At 40.2% G+C, this 19,418-nt stretch overlaps 1 protein-coding gene across 1 annotated transcript in view; it reads left to right on the forward strand.

Annotated features, from left to right (window-relative positions):
• The window catches only part of SH3GL2 (SH3 domain containing GRB2 like 2, endophilin A1), a 98,023-nt gene extending 94,509 nt beyond the window's left edge, over positions 1-3,514 (forward strand). The window contains exon 9 of the mRNA XM_068423036.1: positions 2,123-3,514. Coding sequence (XP_068279137.1) covers positions 2,123-2,322 — 200 coding nt within the window. The 3' untranslated portion in view covers positions 2,323-3,514. The remainder of the gene's footprint in view (positions 1-2,122) is intronic.
• The last annotated feature ends 15,904 nt before the right edge of the window (positions 3,515-19,418 follow it).

The following is a 19,418-nucleotide window of genomic DNA, read 5'->3' on the forward strand; positions in this document are numbered from 1 at the left end:
AGTATAGGAGAGAGCTGTTGTTTCTTTGTAAAGTGTTCACATCCCCAGGCAGGAGAACAGGGATGGATCATCCACGGCTTTAAACATGTCTTTGGGTCAAAAATTTCCTTAGTCCTAGAAGCTCAAAGAGATGCTGCTGTACTAAATTCACCTTGAAATATAGATCTTTACAAATCAGGCATTTACAAAACTGAAAGAACAACTGGAAGTTTTCCATGAAAATGCAGAACCCCGAATGCCCAAAAAACATCCATAACCTTATCCTACTTTTTAAAACCCGATATTACAACACAAAGAGCCTGAAAGTAAAAATCACTAAAAAGAAAAACAAAACCATCTGAGTTATTTTCTTTGTCCAACTGGGACCAGCACAAGCAAGATTGCATTTATATGACTGTGAATAATTATTATCTTAAAGAAGTGTTTATTTCATATCAGCATATACTAAGAAAGCCTTGTTATTTGTTTCTCACAGTAATAGTCTGTTATCCCATGTTATGGTGAGGGCTGTCCTCTGTTCAGACCCTGGAGATTCCTTATGCATGAGCGTGGCTTGAGTCTTGCACAGTAAAGCTCTCTTCATGCCACCAGTAATTTTCTTCTTTACTTCTTTTTTGTAGTGTCATGAACACTTGTCTGTGCTAAGGTAGTGCAGACTGATGTTCCTGTGTCTCTTCAGCATTTGTGTTTTCCTCTTCAAAGAGCAGTATTTAGCATTTTCTTCAATAGGGGTTCTTTCTCTTGAAGTGTTTCTCAGTTTCAGAAAAGTGCCTTCTTTTTTGGAAATTATTTAATATATGTTTGTGTTGGTTCATTCAAAGCCCTGGTCTTCCATGGTCATTAGAGTTTATTTGCAAAGTCTTCTAAATTTCAGCTGGTAGCAATGAGGATACCAAACACGTGTCTGTAAGGCTTGTTGATGCCAGCTAAATAGTCTTCATGACAAATAAAGCAAAATACACTGTGAGTGATATGTAAAGAAATGAAAGAAGATTTCACTACAGAATTTAGTAAATTAAATCTGGTTTGAAAAACTTGCTCTATTGACGTATATAGAAATGGAATATTTTTGTCCTAAAATAGCTCTAGCTATAGTGAGTGGTTGAAATGAACATGCAGAAAGTTTGCATGTGAAACTTGTCCGTCCTGAAGCCAGTATACATGAAAATGTGAAATATGTATTCTTAGAAGTGCCATTATGGTGGAGTGGCATGTGTTGGTTCATTCTGACCACTGGAAGTACATGAACTTTTACAATGGAAAGTCAGGTAAGGATATAAGGTTCCTTACAATTTAGTGCTGCTAAATCCAAAATATTTTGACCAGTAATGATTTTGCTTTTGGTAGGCTTGAAGCTATAGAGACTTTGGGGGCAAGGGAGCGGAATACAGGGGATGGGAGGAATATTTATTAATTTCATGTAAAGTACGAAAATCTAATCTAACTACGACTTATAATAATATCCATTAACCATCCTGAAGGGTTTATGGTCAGATGTTTATGAACATTAGAAAGCTTTCAATTTCAATTGAATCTATCCTGGTGGCCCTGCAATCAAGTATTTTGTGGGAATAGGGAGAAAAGGCTTTTGGAAACTTCATATTAAAATTCAGAGGATTAGGAACACATACAATGATATACAGTATAGCTGTACCAGTGAAGTTTCCAAATAAAGGACAAAGACACAGTTGCATCTTCACTGTTGTTTTAAGCTACCCTTACACTACTTACCTGAGGTAAATAGACAAAGCATCTCTATGCCAGTAAATCTGGAAGTCCATTAGGGCTTTTGCTTCATTTTTTTGTGTTTTCTAAACAGGTAAAAATTAGATTCCAAGATGATCGTAGCCATCCTTTTAGGTGTGAGCTTGACTGTAGCTTGGTTCTTTTAGGATTCTCAGACATTTAGCAGCAGTCACATGTGAAAACTGAACGCTGCCAAAAGCTGGTAGCTGTCTTCTAATGAGCTTAGCAGTCCAAATTTAGTTGTTATCAAAGAACTGTCATCAGCATATGAGTGATACCAGAAACAGCAAAATCTGTAGTAGGTACAGTGGTAAAAAGGATACCGTAACTGTTGAGGTTTTTAAGCACATTGTTTCTTTGTGTTTCTTCTCCATAGGTGGTCACATGGATCAGCCATGCTGCCGAGCTCTGTATGACTTTGAACCAGAAAATGAAGGGGAGCTGGGATTTAAAGAGGGTGATATCATTACCCTCACTAACCAGATCGATGAAAACTGGTATGAGGGGATGCTTCATGGCCAGTCAGGTTTCTTCCCCATCAATTATGTCGATATTCTAGTTCCATTACCCAATTAGGGTGGTTGATTGACCACCTCTGACCCAGATAGTTGTGTCAGTACCACTGCTTTCAAAATGCTGCTTCTTACACCTTACAAATGCAAACTGCAGTGGTTAGAGTCATCGATTCCCACTGAGCATCTTTGGTTTACTTATTGTCATACTACGTGGTGGTGATGCGTGGTATCTTCTGAGCCAGCATAGTGTGGGTTAGTTTATTATTGGCCATGCTGGCCTGGTGGTAACCAGAGCCATTACTGAGATGAAGCTGGGAAGATGATGGCAAGCAAAGCAGGTAACTCATAGCGAAGTAGCAGGAAGTGAAGGTGGTATTGGGAAGATAATGCCTGTCACCACTGTATTACTTTTGAGTCTTAGTTCTCTATAAAAAGAGGGAAAAGTTCTTGCCATTCCATCTTTCCCTTCCTAATGATACAGTTCACACCGGTCTAACATTGACTAACCAGAATTGTGTCTTCCAACCAGACTGGCTTGCTCTTCTCACAGAGACGGTGTAAATGTGGACCCTCTGGTTTCTCAGAAAGTGAACCACTGTACTGTGTGTCCTGCTGCTCTCTGCTCATTTTTATATTCTTCATTATTGTTAAAAGGCCTACTTCCATCCAGAGGTAAACTGTAAAACATAAAATGGGGATTCCTATAGTAAAAACCTTAGACCACAAACCACCTGAATTTGCCCTTCAGGAACTTTGAGCATGCTCACGAAAATGCCAGTAAAAGGGCAAGATGGGGAATAAAACTGGCATTTCTTAAGTGGTTTTTGTCAAGTCTTGGCACAAAATCATGCTGCTTAAGCACCAGATATCCTTTGTAACTTCATTCACTGAGGAATACAATAACCAACTAAACACGACCCTCACTTCATTTGCTTCTGTCTACCATGTGTTCTTCAAACATCATTTGTGCATATTCTGCCCTCAATGAGGACTAAATGAAACTTGTTATCTTTTTGTGTTGAGCAATTAAAGACATGTGGCTGTATATGCAAAAACATTTCCCATATGTTCAGTTGGTTCTCTTGTGTTCCTCCTTCCTCCTTCCTGCACTTTGTGTGTACAGTGCTGTGCCTAGCTTCTTGGCATTCTTTTGGTAACAGTTGCAAAAGTTCTGGTAATTTAGTTTAGTTATCCAGAGTTCTATTTATCTAAATTGTACAGACTCTTTCAGAGGTTCAATGTGCTGCTTTGAATGTGCCACTTCAGTACTGGATGATGTGAAATGAAGACAAATCCCTACTGCTTAATATATAAACTATATCATGGAAAGTATTGATATTTCAAATAAATGCTGAGAGAATAACTAGAATAATGTTGTGGATTATTACTTTGTTGCTTTCAAATCTGTTGTGCTAACTTCAGCTAACAATTTTATTTCAGAAAGCATATTCCTCATTTCCTGCAAATGTGAAAAATACTTTTTTTGTCATTATCATACTGCTTCAGTCAATTAAAACTCATGTGTATAATGGCCCTCATAAACAGGATAAACTGAACACTGAGCACATCAAATTAATGTCATGATGACCACCATGCAAACTTGTGGATACAGGTTGTTTCTCATTAAAGAATGCTGGTGTTCACAAACACCCTAGTGAAGCTTAAAGACATGGTAACTTATAATTTATTTTTTCTCTCATATGATACAGCATTTTATTTCATTTTATGTTCTCTATTTTACACATACTGTGGTGCGTTAGCCTTGGCAAAGAGCCAAACACCCACCTAGCTGCTCACTACTGTTCCTCCTCAGAGGGAGGATAAGAAAGCTTATAGGTTGAGATAAAAATGGGGAAATTGCTTACCAGTCACTGTCACAAGTGAAACAGGCTTGACTTGGAAAAAACTAATTTATTACCAATTAAAGTAGATTTGTGTAGTGAGAAACAAAAAAGACAAACATTACAATAGCACTTTTCCTGCCCCTTTTCCCAAGCTCAGATTCACTCCTTCACTCCTGACTCCTCCTCACCAGCAATGCCGGGGGATGTGGAATGGGAGGTTTATGGTCAGTCCATAACAGCTCCTCTCCTCACAGTTTTCCTCTGTTCCAGCAGTAGGTCCCTGCACAGGCTGTGGTGTGGATATCTGCTGGTGTGTCATGGACCACCTCCTCCTCATCCTTCTTTGACCTTGGTGTTCCCTCTGTTTCCCACTCTCTTGTTTTTCCCCTCCTCCTTTCTCTGCTCAGTATGTTTTGCCCTTTCTTAAGGATATTTTCTTTGAGGCGCCACCATTTTTCCTGGGGGGCTAAGCCATGTCCTGTGGTGGGTCCATTGGAACTGGCTGGAACTAGCTGTGTCCAGCACAATGCAGCTCCAGCCTCTCACAGAGGCTGCCCTGCAGCCCCCCACTGCCAGCCTCTTGTCACATAACCCCGCAGACCTGTCTAAGGGATGTCCCTATGCACGTTGACAGAGATTCTGACAGAGTAGAACAAGACAGAGTCTGACAGAGATGGAGCCTCATTCAAGACTCAGTTCAAGGTCAGGTTGGACGGGGCTCTGAGCAACGTGATCTAGTTGAAGATGTCCCTGCTCATTGCAGTGGCGATTGGACTAGATGACCTTTAAAGGTCCCTTCCAACCCAAACTGTTAAAAAAAAAAAAAAAGAAAAAAAAATATATAACTCCTATTACTTTTAATTACAGTTCTGGCCTAAATCCTAGGACTGGCCTCTAAGGAGGTTTCTGTCAGTGATTGGAAGTAATCTGTTTCAAACCTGATGGCTCTGAAACTTTTAACAGATGCATTAATGGTGATGTACTACAGTTAAGAACTATGTTACAGTAAATTAACTATGTTAATATCAAGGCCTAGCAGTCACAGGTAGTGCCGCTGGATCTGAGAGACACGTTTCTGGCCCTGGCACACCCATTTTGTCAGATTATTATTTTGTAGTGTTTGTGAAGGGCATGCAAACATAGGGCAAATATCTTGGAGATAATTTTACATAATTTAGAGCAAAAAGATAATTGCTGTGCAGTGCTGTCCCACCCTGCTGAGGAGGGCTGGTTTTTAAAGTGTAGGGAAATGTTGTGTCTTTCAACAAATGGGCCCAGAAGGAATGCACAGAATAGTCAAAAAAATCTGTTGCACACCATCACTTGATGACAAGGGCCCGGTCTTGACATGTTACACAATTCTTGGCAGCTCCGTATTGCTCTGTTCTCTGTCTCATACAGGTAATCCCTGAAGAACGCTTTATTCCTCAGGTGGTAAAATGAAAATCTGACTTGGCCGAGACAGAGATTACCAGGGCTGACAAAAGTCTGCATCTAAAGCTTCAGTGCTAGAATGAAGGATCTGATCCAGGGATTGGAAGAAGGCAGGAGACTGTTTGCTTTTACATCTCAGGTGGTTCAAAGCTTTGCCTATGGAGCCCTGTGACTCTGTTACCTTCTAGAAGTACAAAAGATATGGTTGATGATGGAGACAACATCCCTTTTTCACTGGCAGACTTACAACTTCTGTCATCCTGCTTCCTAAGGTGTGTATTTTCAGAAACATTTCAGAAATGTGTCATAGTTTCCTGATTACCAAACCTGGCTGTAGGATCGCGGCTCCTCATAGAAGAAATTAGGAAGTCTTCCAGTGCTGAGCTATCAGCTGCCGAATATAGCTAAATGTTTTGTGATCGATGTTGGTTTTTTTTCTGTTGAACCCTAAGGTTTCATGAAGCTTTTACCTTCTCAGACTTTCTTGTTTACTGCAAAGTGAAACTTTGTGAAAAATACAGAAAAAAAAACCCCAACAGTTCGCTGAACAGTTTAAATTTAAACTTAAAGAAGTTATTCAACCAAATGAGGGTGGGTTTTTTTCCTCTTTTAAAATATCCCCTTCCCTCCAGAAAGAAAGAAGATGGTAGTCACACCCAGAATTTTGTATTTGAATCTTGGCTTAGTGATTATACAGGCAAGTCTCCCTTTAGAGATAATCATACTGCTTTTCCCCCATGAACTACATGGACAAGACTTGAAAACTGCTGTGAGTACTTCTTTTCTATGAGTACTTCTTTTCTGGTTTTACATTTTTAGGTCTTTCAAATCTTTATAGCTACCACTACACTGAGCAATAGTTCTGTTCCAGGGTGTGTCCCTAGGCTTGCCATATCTACAGGTTGAGGAAACTGGCTATACTTTCATAAGGGAACTTTCATGAGCAGGGAACAGGGTGTGTGTAGTCAGTGTGCAGATGTGTGTTCTTTTCCAGCATAGGAGTAGGCTGAGTCTGAGATGGGCAAATGAAGCAATGAATTAGGGCACATTCCCAGGTAAAACTGTATAAAACTGAGTGCATTCTGTAGAAATGAACTTGATCTTAATTTTCTGTAAAGCACCAGTAGGTTGTCTTAGACTTAAGCTCAGAATTTCTAGAATGCTCTGTAATTATTATTTTATTATTTTTAAACTCTTAGGACTCTGGTAGTTCAAACATAGACTTGGAATTTCCAGAAAGCTTTGCTGCCTTTCCTTATCATTTTGCCTAAAATGTTGCAGAAGACGGAAACAGCTTTGTGATGCATTCTTGCTGTGCACTGTAAACTACAGATAACTTCTCAGCTATTTACCTTTAATAGTATCTCCTTGGAGATAAAGCACAGGGGAGCAGGTCAAAGAAGCAGCAGCTTCTGCCATGCCTTCCTAGAGCCACTGGTTCTGGAAAGCCGCGGCAGCTCTGGGACTCAAACGGAGAACATTTCCCTTTCAGATGCTGCTGGGGCAGGCCTTGGGGAGCTGAAGTCCTGCAGTAAGAGCCCTCTCCTTGCCCGCAGCTCATTTGGTAGGGTAGTGGCAGCCAGCCTCATGCTATTTGCACTCACTTGCATAGTACTCAGGGATTGTGCCTTTCGCTTTCTCTTCACCTTTTGTGAAACCTGGAGTTGACAAGAAGCACTAACAAAGCAGGGAAAGCAAGGGGGGCTTGAGCTGTGTCTCTGCTGTCTAGGAGCTGGGAGGCTCCAGGAGGGACTGGGCAGCTCTCTGACAAGATCTGCTTTCACTATACCTTCAGAAACACACTGGTGCTTCTTTGGGTCTACCTGAAACTGGAGGATTCAGCCATTTGCCCAGCCACCATCAACAGTGCTCATCTACGGGACTTTCCTGTCCCTCAACAGCCACTGACGTGTGGTACATCCTTTGCTCAGAGCAAAGGCGCTCCATACGGGCAGTGAGGTCCTGAAGTAGGCACCAGCTGTAGTTCATAACACTGAGAGAGTTATTTTACTGGCTTTTCTAATGACCCCCATAGTCACTCTATCTCCTTCCACACCAGTGTGGCGACAGGTTCGCTGAGGACATGGAAAAGTGGTGCAGAGAGAGGGCATGGCTCCAGATGGGGACCCTTTCCCTAGGCCTTGGGGGTCTGCACATCCCTGAGTGTGCATCCTGCACATCCTGCATATCCCTGCACACCCCACAACTACTTCCCATTTCTTCTCCCTGCTTCAGTGAGCACCAACACCAGGCTCCATGAGCTGTGACAGAGACCTCTTGTAGGCCCCTGTTAGCTGTACTCTGGGTGCTGTGCTTCCACCCCACGAAGACCACATATTTTGGTCTGAAACCGTGTACTCATCTAATGCCTACACCCAAATTCAGTGTCATGCATAAACTCTCTCATCACACTTACAGAGCTCTATTGTGACATGTAACCTTCACACTGTCTAATATTTCTCCTCAAGGGTAGGACTAGGCATTTCCCTTTGTTGAAGTTCATGAAGTTCCTGTTAGCCCATTTCTCCAGCCCATCTAGGTCCCTCTGGATGCCAGCACAACCCTCTGTATCAGCCACTCCTCCCTGTTTTGTATCATCTGCAAAGTTTTGGAGGGTGTACTCTGCCTGATCTTCCAGACCATTAATCATAGAATCATAGTGTCATAAAATGGTTGGGGTTGGAAGGAACCTTTGAAGATCACCTAGTTCCAATCCCCCATCCCACCATGGGGAGGGACATCTTTCACTGTATCAGGTTACTCAAAGCTCTGTCCAACCTGAGTTAGAACACTTCCAATGATGAGACATCCACAACTTCTCTGTGCAACCTGTTCCAGTGTCTCACCACCCTTACTGTAAAACAATTTATTTCTTATGTCCAATCTATATCTACCCTCTTTCAGTTTAAAACAGTTGCCCCTTGTCCTGTCACTACAGGCCTTGGTAAAAAGGTCTCTCTCTGTCTTTCATATAAGCCCCTTGAAAGGTTGCAATAAGGTCTCCCTAGAGCCTTCTCTTCTCCAGGCTGAACAACCCCAACTCTCAGCCTGTGTTCATAGGAGAGGTGTTCCATCTCTCTCACCATTTTCATGGCCCTCCTCTGAACACACTTTAATGAAGATATTGAACAAGATTGGACCCACTATTGACCACTGGCGTACACCATTTATGGTTGTCCTGCTGGTCGTCGTGCCACTGAGCACAACCCTCTGGGCCCAGTTGTTCAGTCAGTTTTCAATCTACCTCACTGTCCACTGATCTAACTCCTACTTTTATCAGTTTGTCTATGAGGATGTTGAACCACAGAGAATGTTATACCACAGGACTGTCAAAATACTGAATTGTATGTATTTCTGTAGCACTTGCCTCTATATAGAGCTGACCATAGTCTCCTAAAACATTTGGATTCTTATATAATGGGTAGATTCTTGAATATTGAACACTTTAAGTCTGGCATCTGTTTTCATGTTAGTTTAGTGAAACAAATTTTCATAGAACCAAGGAAAAATATAGATAGGGAGAGTCATTTGTGGAGTCTAGTCCAACCTCTTGCTCAGGGGAGGTATGATTAGATCATGCTGCTCAGGGCAATATCCAGTAAAGTCTTGAACATATCCCATGTGGAGCTGCAAATTCCCCAAACATTTTTTTTTTTTTGCAGAGAAGTAGAACGCCCTTAGTTTCCACTGAAAATAGTGAAGTCACAGCACTGTAAAAGTTAGCTGGTATATGCTATGCATCAGAACACTTGAATACCCACAGGCCTTCAGTGCTTGCTGTAGTGGCTGCCTCGAAAGCTTGTATGTTATGCGTAGTGAGAAGCAGACTAGTTATGACTCTGTGTAACAGTTATGGCTATAATGGTTGACAATGTGAAGTACTTGAGGGGTACTGAGGCATCTAATGGCAGAAGTGACAATACATAGCCTACATAATTACACTGAGTTAATTGCATAAGGAGAATTCAACAAATACCTTGGCTAGGTTTCAAACATTTAACATGCGTTCTGAGTGCCTATGTCTAAGGTTTGGTTTCTCAAAGTGCCCATTAACTTGCCGCTTAGCCCAGTGGTCATTATGGGGTTTGTTTGTAAAGTTCTTCAAGTGTCTGCGTTTCTTACCCAGAAGCCCTGAAGCCTTGGCAAAACTCACCTGTGACCCTTTGCAACTGATGAGCTAGATAACCCTCTGCCAATACTGCAAGCAGAACTCAGTCCAGTATGCAGTCATATTTTCTTAATTCATGTCAAAATTTGCTGGGTGATTTGATCTTTAAAACTCATCAGCAAAAATCGTAGCACTAACTCTAGCTGAACAGTCCCAGTCAAACATTTTATATCCCCATCCACCTGGACCTTCCAGAGAACACTAGAACAGAAAGAAACCCAGAAGCTCCTGTAGTAATGTGGAAAGTATTATATGTCTGAAGTTTGAGCCCATGTATGGGGTTGCACCATGAACAAGGCAACTTCAGAAGAGGCAGAAAGGATGTTCAATCTACTAGTAGGAAGCTTCAGAGCCAGAACTATCCTCTCTTATTGCTGACATTTCAGGTGGTACTGGGAAATGAATACTTTCTAAAGCATGAGAGAATAGCAGACCACTGTAAGAAAAAGAGGAAGGAATTTCATTTATCTTCTCCTATTCTTCTAGAGATGGGACTTGTGTTCCTGGAATTTCTTTGATTTTAGCCTTTAAGTGAAATGCGATCAGAGCTGCTTCTAAAACAAATACTGATACAAAGAGAAAAACAGTCATAAACAGAAAACCTTTCAAGCATACTTTACTTCTTCAGCATGAGAGAAGGAGATGGCTTCTGGTATCCTTTTGCAGTAGGCTGAAGTAGCTTGTTAGCAGCTCACAGTTACCGTAATGCAAACTTGAACCATCAGGAAAAGATATAGTAGGATAATAGACATCAGCACACATCAGTGATGATATCCAAAGGAAACTGCAGATGCATGAGCTTCATCAATCCTACAGCAATCTCCTGATCCAATGTTGTACGCAGTACCTGTGTGATGAGTGGGGTAGAGGAAAGAGTAATGCTAAGGCAGCGGATCAGCTCCTCCAAGTCCTGTAAGCAGGTGATTTAAAGCTTGCTTTTCAAAGAGCAGAATGAATTACAGATATAAAGTAAATAGAAGGCATCCGGACTGTTTATGCCATCATTTTAACAGTTCTAAGCAGGAGGATAAAAAGCCTGGTACACCACATGAAAATAACTTAGACTCACAATGTCCACTACAAAAGAGCAGCAGCTGCTATGGTCAGCTGTGTGTAAAGTTGAGATAGCTGTTTAAAATGAGGAAGCTTCCAGAGGCATGGGACATTATAGATTATTTCACCATGTCCTCAACTTTCCTTTTCCCAGAAACTGCTCCTTGCTTTCACTTTGGAGCATTATGAAGTTACTATTTGCTTTGGCCTGGAAGTCTAGTAGGGTCTCATGGGGTTCCCAAAGTCACCGAGGTCACATCATACCTGATTCCAGATCTGTTTAAGGTCCTAGTATGGAACTCAGCATAGATTTGATTTCCAGTGCTGGCAGAGAATTGTTGCCAGAAACTGGGCAGTGAATTTAGTTTTAATTCTCCAACTGTACAATAGGGCTGATAATAATTCCATATTTCACAGCGTTGTTGAGAATATATATTAATGTGCATAAAGCGCTCAGACTTTACACCGTAGACTTGAGGAAAAATCTGTTCAGTTTGCTCTGTACAACTATGATATTAATCCAGCCAAATCAAAATTTCTGCTTTTACCCAAGGCCAAGTTTTACTTTTGCCGGTTTAAGGATATTTACTAAGCATTAATACTCTAACCTTCAGTTCAGAGTCTGAAAACGGAATTAAGCTGAAGGTATCTTCCACTGAATACTGGGATGATGTTTGGCAACGAGAGGTATGAATGCACTGCAATTTCATAGGTAGATGTGTGGAGGTCACAACTTTGGCACGTCAGTAGACAGTGAAGTTAACTGTTGATGTGCTCCTCCACACCCTCATGTCAGAAAGCCTATCAAGTAACAGTGCAACAAGCATCAGTGCTTCTTTTTCTATTCTTCTTCTCAGCCTACAAAAGTAATAAATAATCCCATTATCTTCTATATTTTTAATTTCTTTACATCTAAAGGAAATTCGTGGAATTCCAAAATTCTCTATAACCCAAGAAAAGCTCTCACTTCCTGCTGTTATCTGCAATATTGCAGTATGAAGAGGTATGAAGAAACAAGTCTGCTGATCTGGCTTGTAGCACTGTATGCACACTTCTAGAGATTACCAGAAGGCAAAACTGGAAGCCCAGACAGGTGTTAAAATGTTCCTCCTGTGTAGGACACCGCTTGCTGAAGTTCAGCAATCACCTGCCACCACCTCTGAGCAAGAATTTCCAGTCTGCACAAGAAGCATCTTGATGTCTGAGGTAAAGAGCTCCCTCTTTATAGTGTGCAACTATCAATCTTGTTTCTAAACTTAACGCAGGCCAACAGCCCACTTTTGTCATAGCTCCTCTGGGGAACTAGGGCAGGGAAGGACTGTGCAACAGCAGGGATTTCACAATCCTGCTGTTGTTGATTTCTACAAGTTCCCTGCTGAACTTGTAGATTCTGATGAGCTGTAGAAAATGTAACATGGCATGCTTTATTTCTATTTTCATATCCTGGAAAGGAATTCTTCAATTCATGATGCATAACATTGCAGCCTCATTGCTGCAATATGAATCTGGTTTGCTCTACCGTGCAGTCAGCAGCCACTGGAGAAGACAGTCAATTTCTTCAAGCCGCATACAGTGTATGCTGCCACCACCTTTTCAAGACGTGGGAGGGACCCAAATCTGTTTTTAACAAGTACAGCATGTTTCAAATTAAATGCAGCTGGCAATCTTCTCCTAGATTTTGGACCATGCTTCCTGCCGGGTTACAGATATTTGATTTTTGTTACTGTTGGGTGTTAATACTATGAGCCAGTAGAGGGCACCCTGGCATTTAATTTTAATATTATTAACTTTTAAATAGATGTGCTTTCTTTCTGAAATTTAAACTTTTAAAAGATACTATTAACAAATGAAGAGATTCCTATAGATAATGGCCATTGTGCAAAGCTGATTGTGAAAACCTGCTTTTTCGATATCACCCAACCCTAAACATTAAAATTTGAAAAACCCAAACAACCCAAAAAAAAGCTCAAGCTGTGGAAATTGCTAAAGCTCACCCTACCTACTTTAATCTATTATATTTTCATAATGTAGGCAGTATTTTTTTTCATGTGGATCTTCAGAATGGGTCAATAAAACACACCTAAGGGTTGAAAAGTCCACTAAAACAGCTGAATAGCACCCACATACTCACATCACACATCTGTCCTCAATAAATATTTTTAGCTGACTCCTAGCTACATATCCTTCCAGCACAAAGGTTTATAATTTCAATCAGGCGCACACATGCTTATTTGTAGTTTTTTCTCCCCTCTCCCCCTTATAATAATAGAATTACAGATACTCACCTTCAGAAAACATAAAATAAAAAAACCTTCAGAATAGCTTCTGAAATTGTTCATTCAAGCACAAACTATTCATCATGAAATGTATCTCTCAGCTTTAGCTGGAAGGAGAGTTATGCTTACTTTGGGTCAAACTGTCTCAAGGACTATTTTAGAATATTAATGTTTTGACAGTTCATAGAACCTTTCATCTGAAGTTCCCCAAATACTTCATGTATATTAGTTGAGGTTCCTTCCTGTAGCAAAATCTTTTTATTATACCCAGTTTACATATGGGCCCTTGAGGCATAAGTGATTAAGACACACTTTTTCCAAACTGTGTCCTGAAGTAGTTGTCTCAGTGCCTGGTTGCTCTTCACTGTAAGATTAGGGTGATTTCAAATATGTTTTGTTTTGTTTCTCTGAAAATGTATTAGGAGTAAGAGGAGGTGTGGGAAAGAGATAAGTATGAGAATAAGGATCAAAAAGTGTTTTCAGGAGTAAAGATGCGTTCTCCAGAGACATTCCGCAAGTTATTCATGTTGGTAAACAGCTAAGCTGAAAGTGACTGTTAAAAGTGCTGAAACAAGTACTCTTCACATGAGATCTTAAAACTATCCTCAAAAACAGGTGGTAAGAATATCAACCTCATGCACATGTGCAAAAAGGGACAGCATGTGGTGCAAGAGGATAATAACTTGAGGCATTATGGGCTTGGTATAGACAAGGCGGAGAGGCCTCAGGATGTTAAAGTTATAGGAGCAATGACTGGCAAGTCATTGCCATGTGTGCCCTGCGTGGCACCACAGAGAGCTGGGCTGATGTCATTAGCAATGCCAGTGCTCTGTAAAATGTGGTTTGCCCAGCAGCACACAGAGACACATTTTTCTGAGACATTTACCATCCCTAGCTACCATTTTGACCCTTTAGAATGAGCAAAAGAGTCTGACCAAAAAAAACTAGGTCTTTTTTTGTCCTCATTGGAATAGAAAAATAAGTAAAGAACGCAAGCATGGGAATAGAGCTCCATGGATACTGGGGATAGAGCTCCATGGATACGGGCTTCTGCTTCCACCTGTACACCACTGTCATAGGAAAGGCTTGCAAGCTGTGCTGAAGGCATGACAGTGTCAGCGCATTCCTTGCAAGTATCTTAAATGTGCAAAGTAGAAATGTTCTGTTGATGAGCTCTGGAAAATCTTTGCTGTCTTTATTCCTGGATCCTTTCAAAGCATCATCAGTGACCCCACTTGCTTCAGCTAGTACTTTGTTCCTAAAGACATAGGGGAATTCCTTACAGTTAAACCCATCAAGATTAGAAAACAAGGGGTTTCCAAGGACTAGCAAGTCCCAGCTCCAAATTATTTGGATATTCTGTGTTGTGATAGACTTCCAAAATTTCTGGACAGTACAGGTGGCAAAAATATCTTATGATGGCTGAGAGCAAATCCTTTTCATGTTTAAACTTTCATTCCTTTCCAAGTATGTAATTTGATATTTTTGTCTCCAAAATCTTCTTTATTTGCTGCAGGAGTATCACAACCTTTGCCCTAATCATAAGTAAGTAGTTAAGCGTAATTAGCCATGGCTGACAGGAAAGCAAGCAAGAACTGAGTGAGATGAGCCATGGTATAGACCATGGATCAAGTGCCAGGAGAACAACACCTGAAACTGCTGGAAAGACCTAGTGTGATATCACTGTGTATTGATTTGAGGCAGCATTTAGCTATAAACCCTCTAGCAACAGGGTTTGGGAAAGCTGGTACGTAGACATCTGGCACTGTGTAGAAGCAGAGGACCCAAGATGCAACTGTTAAAACATTGCCTGCCAAGCCCTCAGTCAGAGGCCATCATGGAGTGGCTGGAGAAAATGTCACTTTTTCTACAGCTTGTACTTTCTGGCATGGGAATGGTGGAGAAATCATGCACATAACTATACGTTAACTCTGTGTATGTTTGTCTGTGTGTGCATGTGCATATGCAATCCTTTACCTGACATAGCCTATTCCACTTTTTTGGTCCACTTAATAAACTCAACTCATCCATGCCATGTTGTTTGGTGTTCCTTTTCCCCCATGACATTATACTATTATCAAAAAATAGAAGTTATCTTGCTTAAAAATATTTTCTCCTTTTTTGTGAGGGACTACAACTTTCTCTTACTTTCAAAAAGTTTTCTGTAAATGTCTCAGCATTGGAGAAACTTTTTTGGGGGTAAGTTCTTTCTTTTGACCCAATATAGAGAGTGAAAAGGTTTAATGTGCTGCTCTCTGTTTTTAAGTGATACGCTTTGAGGTAAAATGACTGCTTCTTTCTCACTCTCATACATTTTATATGCCATGTTTTACACAGTTTTCAGTAGAAAAGCAAGCATGTGAAAAGTAAAAGAAAAAATACAGGAATATTTTTAGCTTTGAAAAAAGTATTTAAAAATTTTACTCTTACACTTTTCAGGTATTCTACTCTGAGTTGATATTCTAAGAAAAATGTGACTGAAACAGTGTAATTAAAAAGTCATAGCATTTTTTCTGACAAAAATAAGCTTTTGGCAAATTTTTGATCAGCTCTTGAGTATCTCTGTAGTTCAGAGATGTCACCTAGCTACAAGGAGACTTCTTAGGCCGAGATTAAGATATACTGGGTGTTATATAAGATGGTATCTACAGCTGCTTTGATATCTAAAATTATTGGACAACTTGCACCATGTCTTTGCCCGTATCCTAGTTTTCCAGTCTACAGAGTGAAGCAACGGCCTCTTGTTTTATATTTTTTTCATGTTTATATGGAGGATAACTTTTGTTTATGTAGAGGATGGACAACTACTTGTTAAGGAGTTTGTCCTGAAGGATATTATTTTGATAAAGACAATACCAACTTCTGAATCTCTGTTATCAAGATTATTCTTCATTTTTACCTGTCATCACCTTTCTCTTGTATATTCACTTTAAACCCTGATGTTCCAGCAGAGACTGAAAATACTTACTCCTTTTCACCTCTTCTGGCTACTGATCAGAGTAAGCTCTGTGACTCTTGCGTTTGACCTTTGTCCTCATCTATTTAACATTCTGTAAAACTTGGTGGAGCTTTTTTTATTTTTGTGTTGGATGCTCAGACAACAGAGATCTAGCTGAAAAGCACGTTTTAAAATCCCTTTATTTGTAACTCCTTCCTGCACTTAGCAGTGTGCTGCCACAGGCTGTGTGCATCTCCCCTGTCTTTCAACTATTTTGGTCCTATGCTGAGGCAATTAGTTACTTGACTTTATTTCTACAACACTTAGTTTAGAAAGAGTAAAAAATTCTCCATACTGATTTTTTAACACTATGCCTGGCATGGTGCAAGTTCTACAGTAATTTTGCATATTATTCCTTAGTAGCTGTAGACAAAATCCTACATAATACCCAGTATATCTTAATCTTGGCCTAAGTAGGTTTTCTGTAAATTTTCTATAACAGTGTATTATTCAGACTTGCTTTTAAAGATCTCCAGTACTAAGCTCTGTAATGACAATGTAGCCTGTAAGGACAACCTTCAGATGCTGCTGGTCAAGCGCACTTACAGAGAAAACAAGTAACAGGTGAAGTGCCTTGCATTAGCAACATTTAGGAACAGCTAACCCTGTGCAGTTGATATCCTTGGGGTTAGCACTCCTGCAAACTGGAAGCAGCTAGCGGGGATGTCTGCACACAGAAGGAAACAGAAAGCGATGCTGAAGGCTAGGAGTCTGATGAATAACTCCAATGATAGGAAAGGGTAATTAGAAATTCCTGGCTGGTTGGTATCAAGCAGGATGCCACCTAAAGTCCCTTTTCAGCTTGACAGAAAGGAAATAAAAGAAACAATAAACTTTTCACTGAATGCTCTCCTCTCAGAGTAATAAGAGGAAAAGCATCAGGATATGTTCTTCTCTTCTCATTAGTTCTGAAGACATCTTCTTGTGTGAGCATCTCATAGTTTCTGCTTTTATTGTTTCCAGTTAAGAGCAAGAAAGCTAAACCTTCACACAAAACGTATCTCCAAAGTGTTGATTTACCAGTCAAAATATTTTGTGTAAGCTTCTATGTTACTATGCCTAACATAGTTTCTGACATCTTGAAAATGACTAAAGCATAGATAACCACAGTGATAAGATATCACGGGTGGTTTTACTCTGTAAAACTTTATATTTAAAAAAGAATGGCTACATTTTATGACCAGCTTCTTTTATGTTACAGCTGCATAAATCCAGAAATCCTTCCTAATAATTCTGTGCAGGTGAACTACTCTTAGAGGAATTAATGCGGACAACCTATGGTTGTTCTTTAAGAAGTGAACAAAATTCCATTCTTCATACCTTCTTAGGCTATCAGAAAGGTCTGAAGATTTGTGAGATTTTTCTTCCCCCATCTTTTAATGTCTGTGCTTATTTTCACCTCTACAGTCTGTCGGATCATGAACAGAGCTGAGGAGATTACCCCATTCAAAACTGGTTTTCATTCTGGGCTGCTGTTAGAGACTGATTAACAGAGATCATAAAAATCAGTGTCAGATGAAAACATGAGTATCAGTACTGAGATACGGGCATGAAAACAAAGGTCACAAACTTTTACACAAGACGACATGGCAAGAAGTAGAATTGGTGTCAGGTGCAATTCCCTCATAAAGTACCACTGGGGAGAAGTGTTCAAAATAAAGCCTGGTCTGTAAGTGCTAGTTTCTAATAGCAGACATATCGACTTGTTCACATATTTGCTATGAATTTGCTACCTTTACAGCTGCTTCCAGCAATTAAAAATAAATATACTTCCATCCTAACAACAATGTGCTGAAATATGTAAATAAGGTAGTAATCAGTAAATGTAGAGAGGCACTTTTTGTGAAACTGGTGCCAGACCACTACATAGAGCTCTAACATCAACACTTACAAAGAACTGAAAAATGGAAATGTAGGAAAACACTTGCTAATTGTTTGAAGGCTGGGGAAACAGCCTGCCAAGAACCAATTCTTGTTTAACTTAATAAGAAACAGAGATAATTTAATTTGGGTAGGAAAATATATTTATTATTATAAATAGGATAAAATACACAACATATTGGGTCTACTAAAGCTCATAAATACAGTAAAGAAAGCCTCTTGGCCAAAACATGAAGGGAAGAGATGCATCCACAGTCTGTCAGTGACTGGGACAGTCACTTCCAAAATGCAGAGCATAATAAGGCACAGTTTACAGGTGTAGTTGCTAAGTGGCAATTGAGTGAAACTCTGGGGCTTGAATAAATTCGTCTATGTGTTTAATAGCCCCTACCAGTCAGAAAGGCAAGAAGTTGACAGTGAAGAAACCCGCCTGGATGCGTTCCTGTGTGATATGGTCTAGGCAATCCTGCTCCGGCAGGGGGATTGGACTAGATGATCTTTCGAGGTCCCTTCCAATCCCTAACGTTCTGTGATTCTGTGATTCTGTGTAATTGGAGGGTAGAGGATGCAATGAACAAGTCATCAAAGATGCAGAGGTAGGTAACAGAAAGGTAGAGCAACATCACAATAAAGACTTTCCCTTGATTAAATAAACAGCACTGATGGTTTGTTAATGAGTTTTGTTTGGAATATGTGAAGAATGTTTAAAGTGATATATTATTCAAGGCCTCGTCTCTAAATTCCTCTCTCTTTTCTTAAAAGGACGCTGAATGGGTCACTATCCCTGACTGCCAACAAGTCAGACCAACAGCAGAGCCTCAGCTGAATGTGCTAATAGGATCTGAAAACCTCATATTTTATCTCTTTGGTATGCTGTCAAAAAGCAGCTAAACATCGTAATCTTTCATTATGATAGCTAGTCTTTAATGGCAATGAAGTCCAAAGAAAATATGGTATATGGAAAGAATGCACAATGGAACTTACAAAAATGTGACATTATTTAATGTATTACTGTAAATTGCAATTCCGGGTGAAAAAAGTGTCAGAAAAAATAGACATGTAGTGGAGTTTTTAACGACATCATTTCTCAGTATGATTTAGTATGACACAATTGCCTATGACAGCCAGTTTTTACTCGAATGCTTCAAAAAAGGGACGAACTTTGGAGAATGACTGAGATGTTGTTAAAATTTAAACTACAAATCTGTGGTTCACAGTAATTATCACAGAATCACAGAATCACCAAATGTTTGGGGTTGGAAGGGACCTCTGGAGATCACCTAGTCCAACCCCCTGCCAAAGCAGATCACCTAGAGCAAGTTGCACAGCGTCACGTCCATGCAGGTTTTGAATATCTCCAGAGAAGGAGACTCCACAACCTCCCTGGGCAGCCTGTTCCAGTGCTCTGTCACCCTCAAAGTAAAAAAGTTTTTCCTCATTTTCAGATGGAACTTCCCATGTTTCAGTTTGTGCCCGTTGCCCCTTGTCCTGTCACTGGGCACC

This window comes from Nyctibius grandis, chromosome Z (assembly GCF_013368605.1).
Source record: "Nyctibius grandis isolate bNycGra1 chromosome Z, bNycGra1.pri, whole genome shotgun sequence".
NCBI lineage: Eukaryota > Metazoa > Chordata > Aves > Nyctibiiformes > Nyctibiidae > Nyctibius > Nyctibius grandis.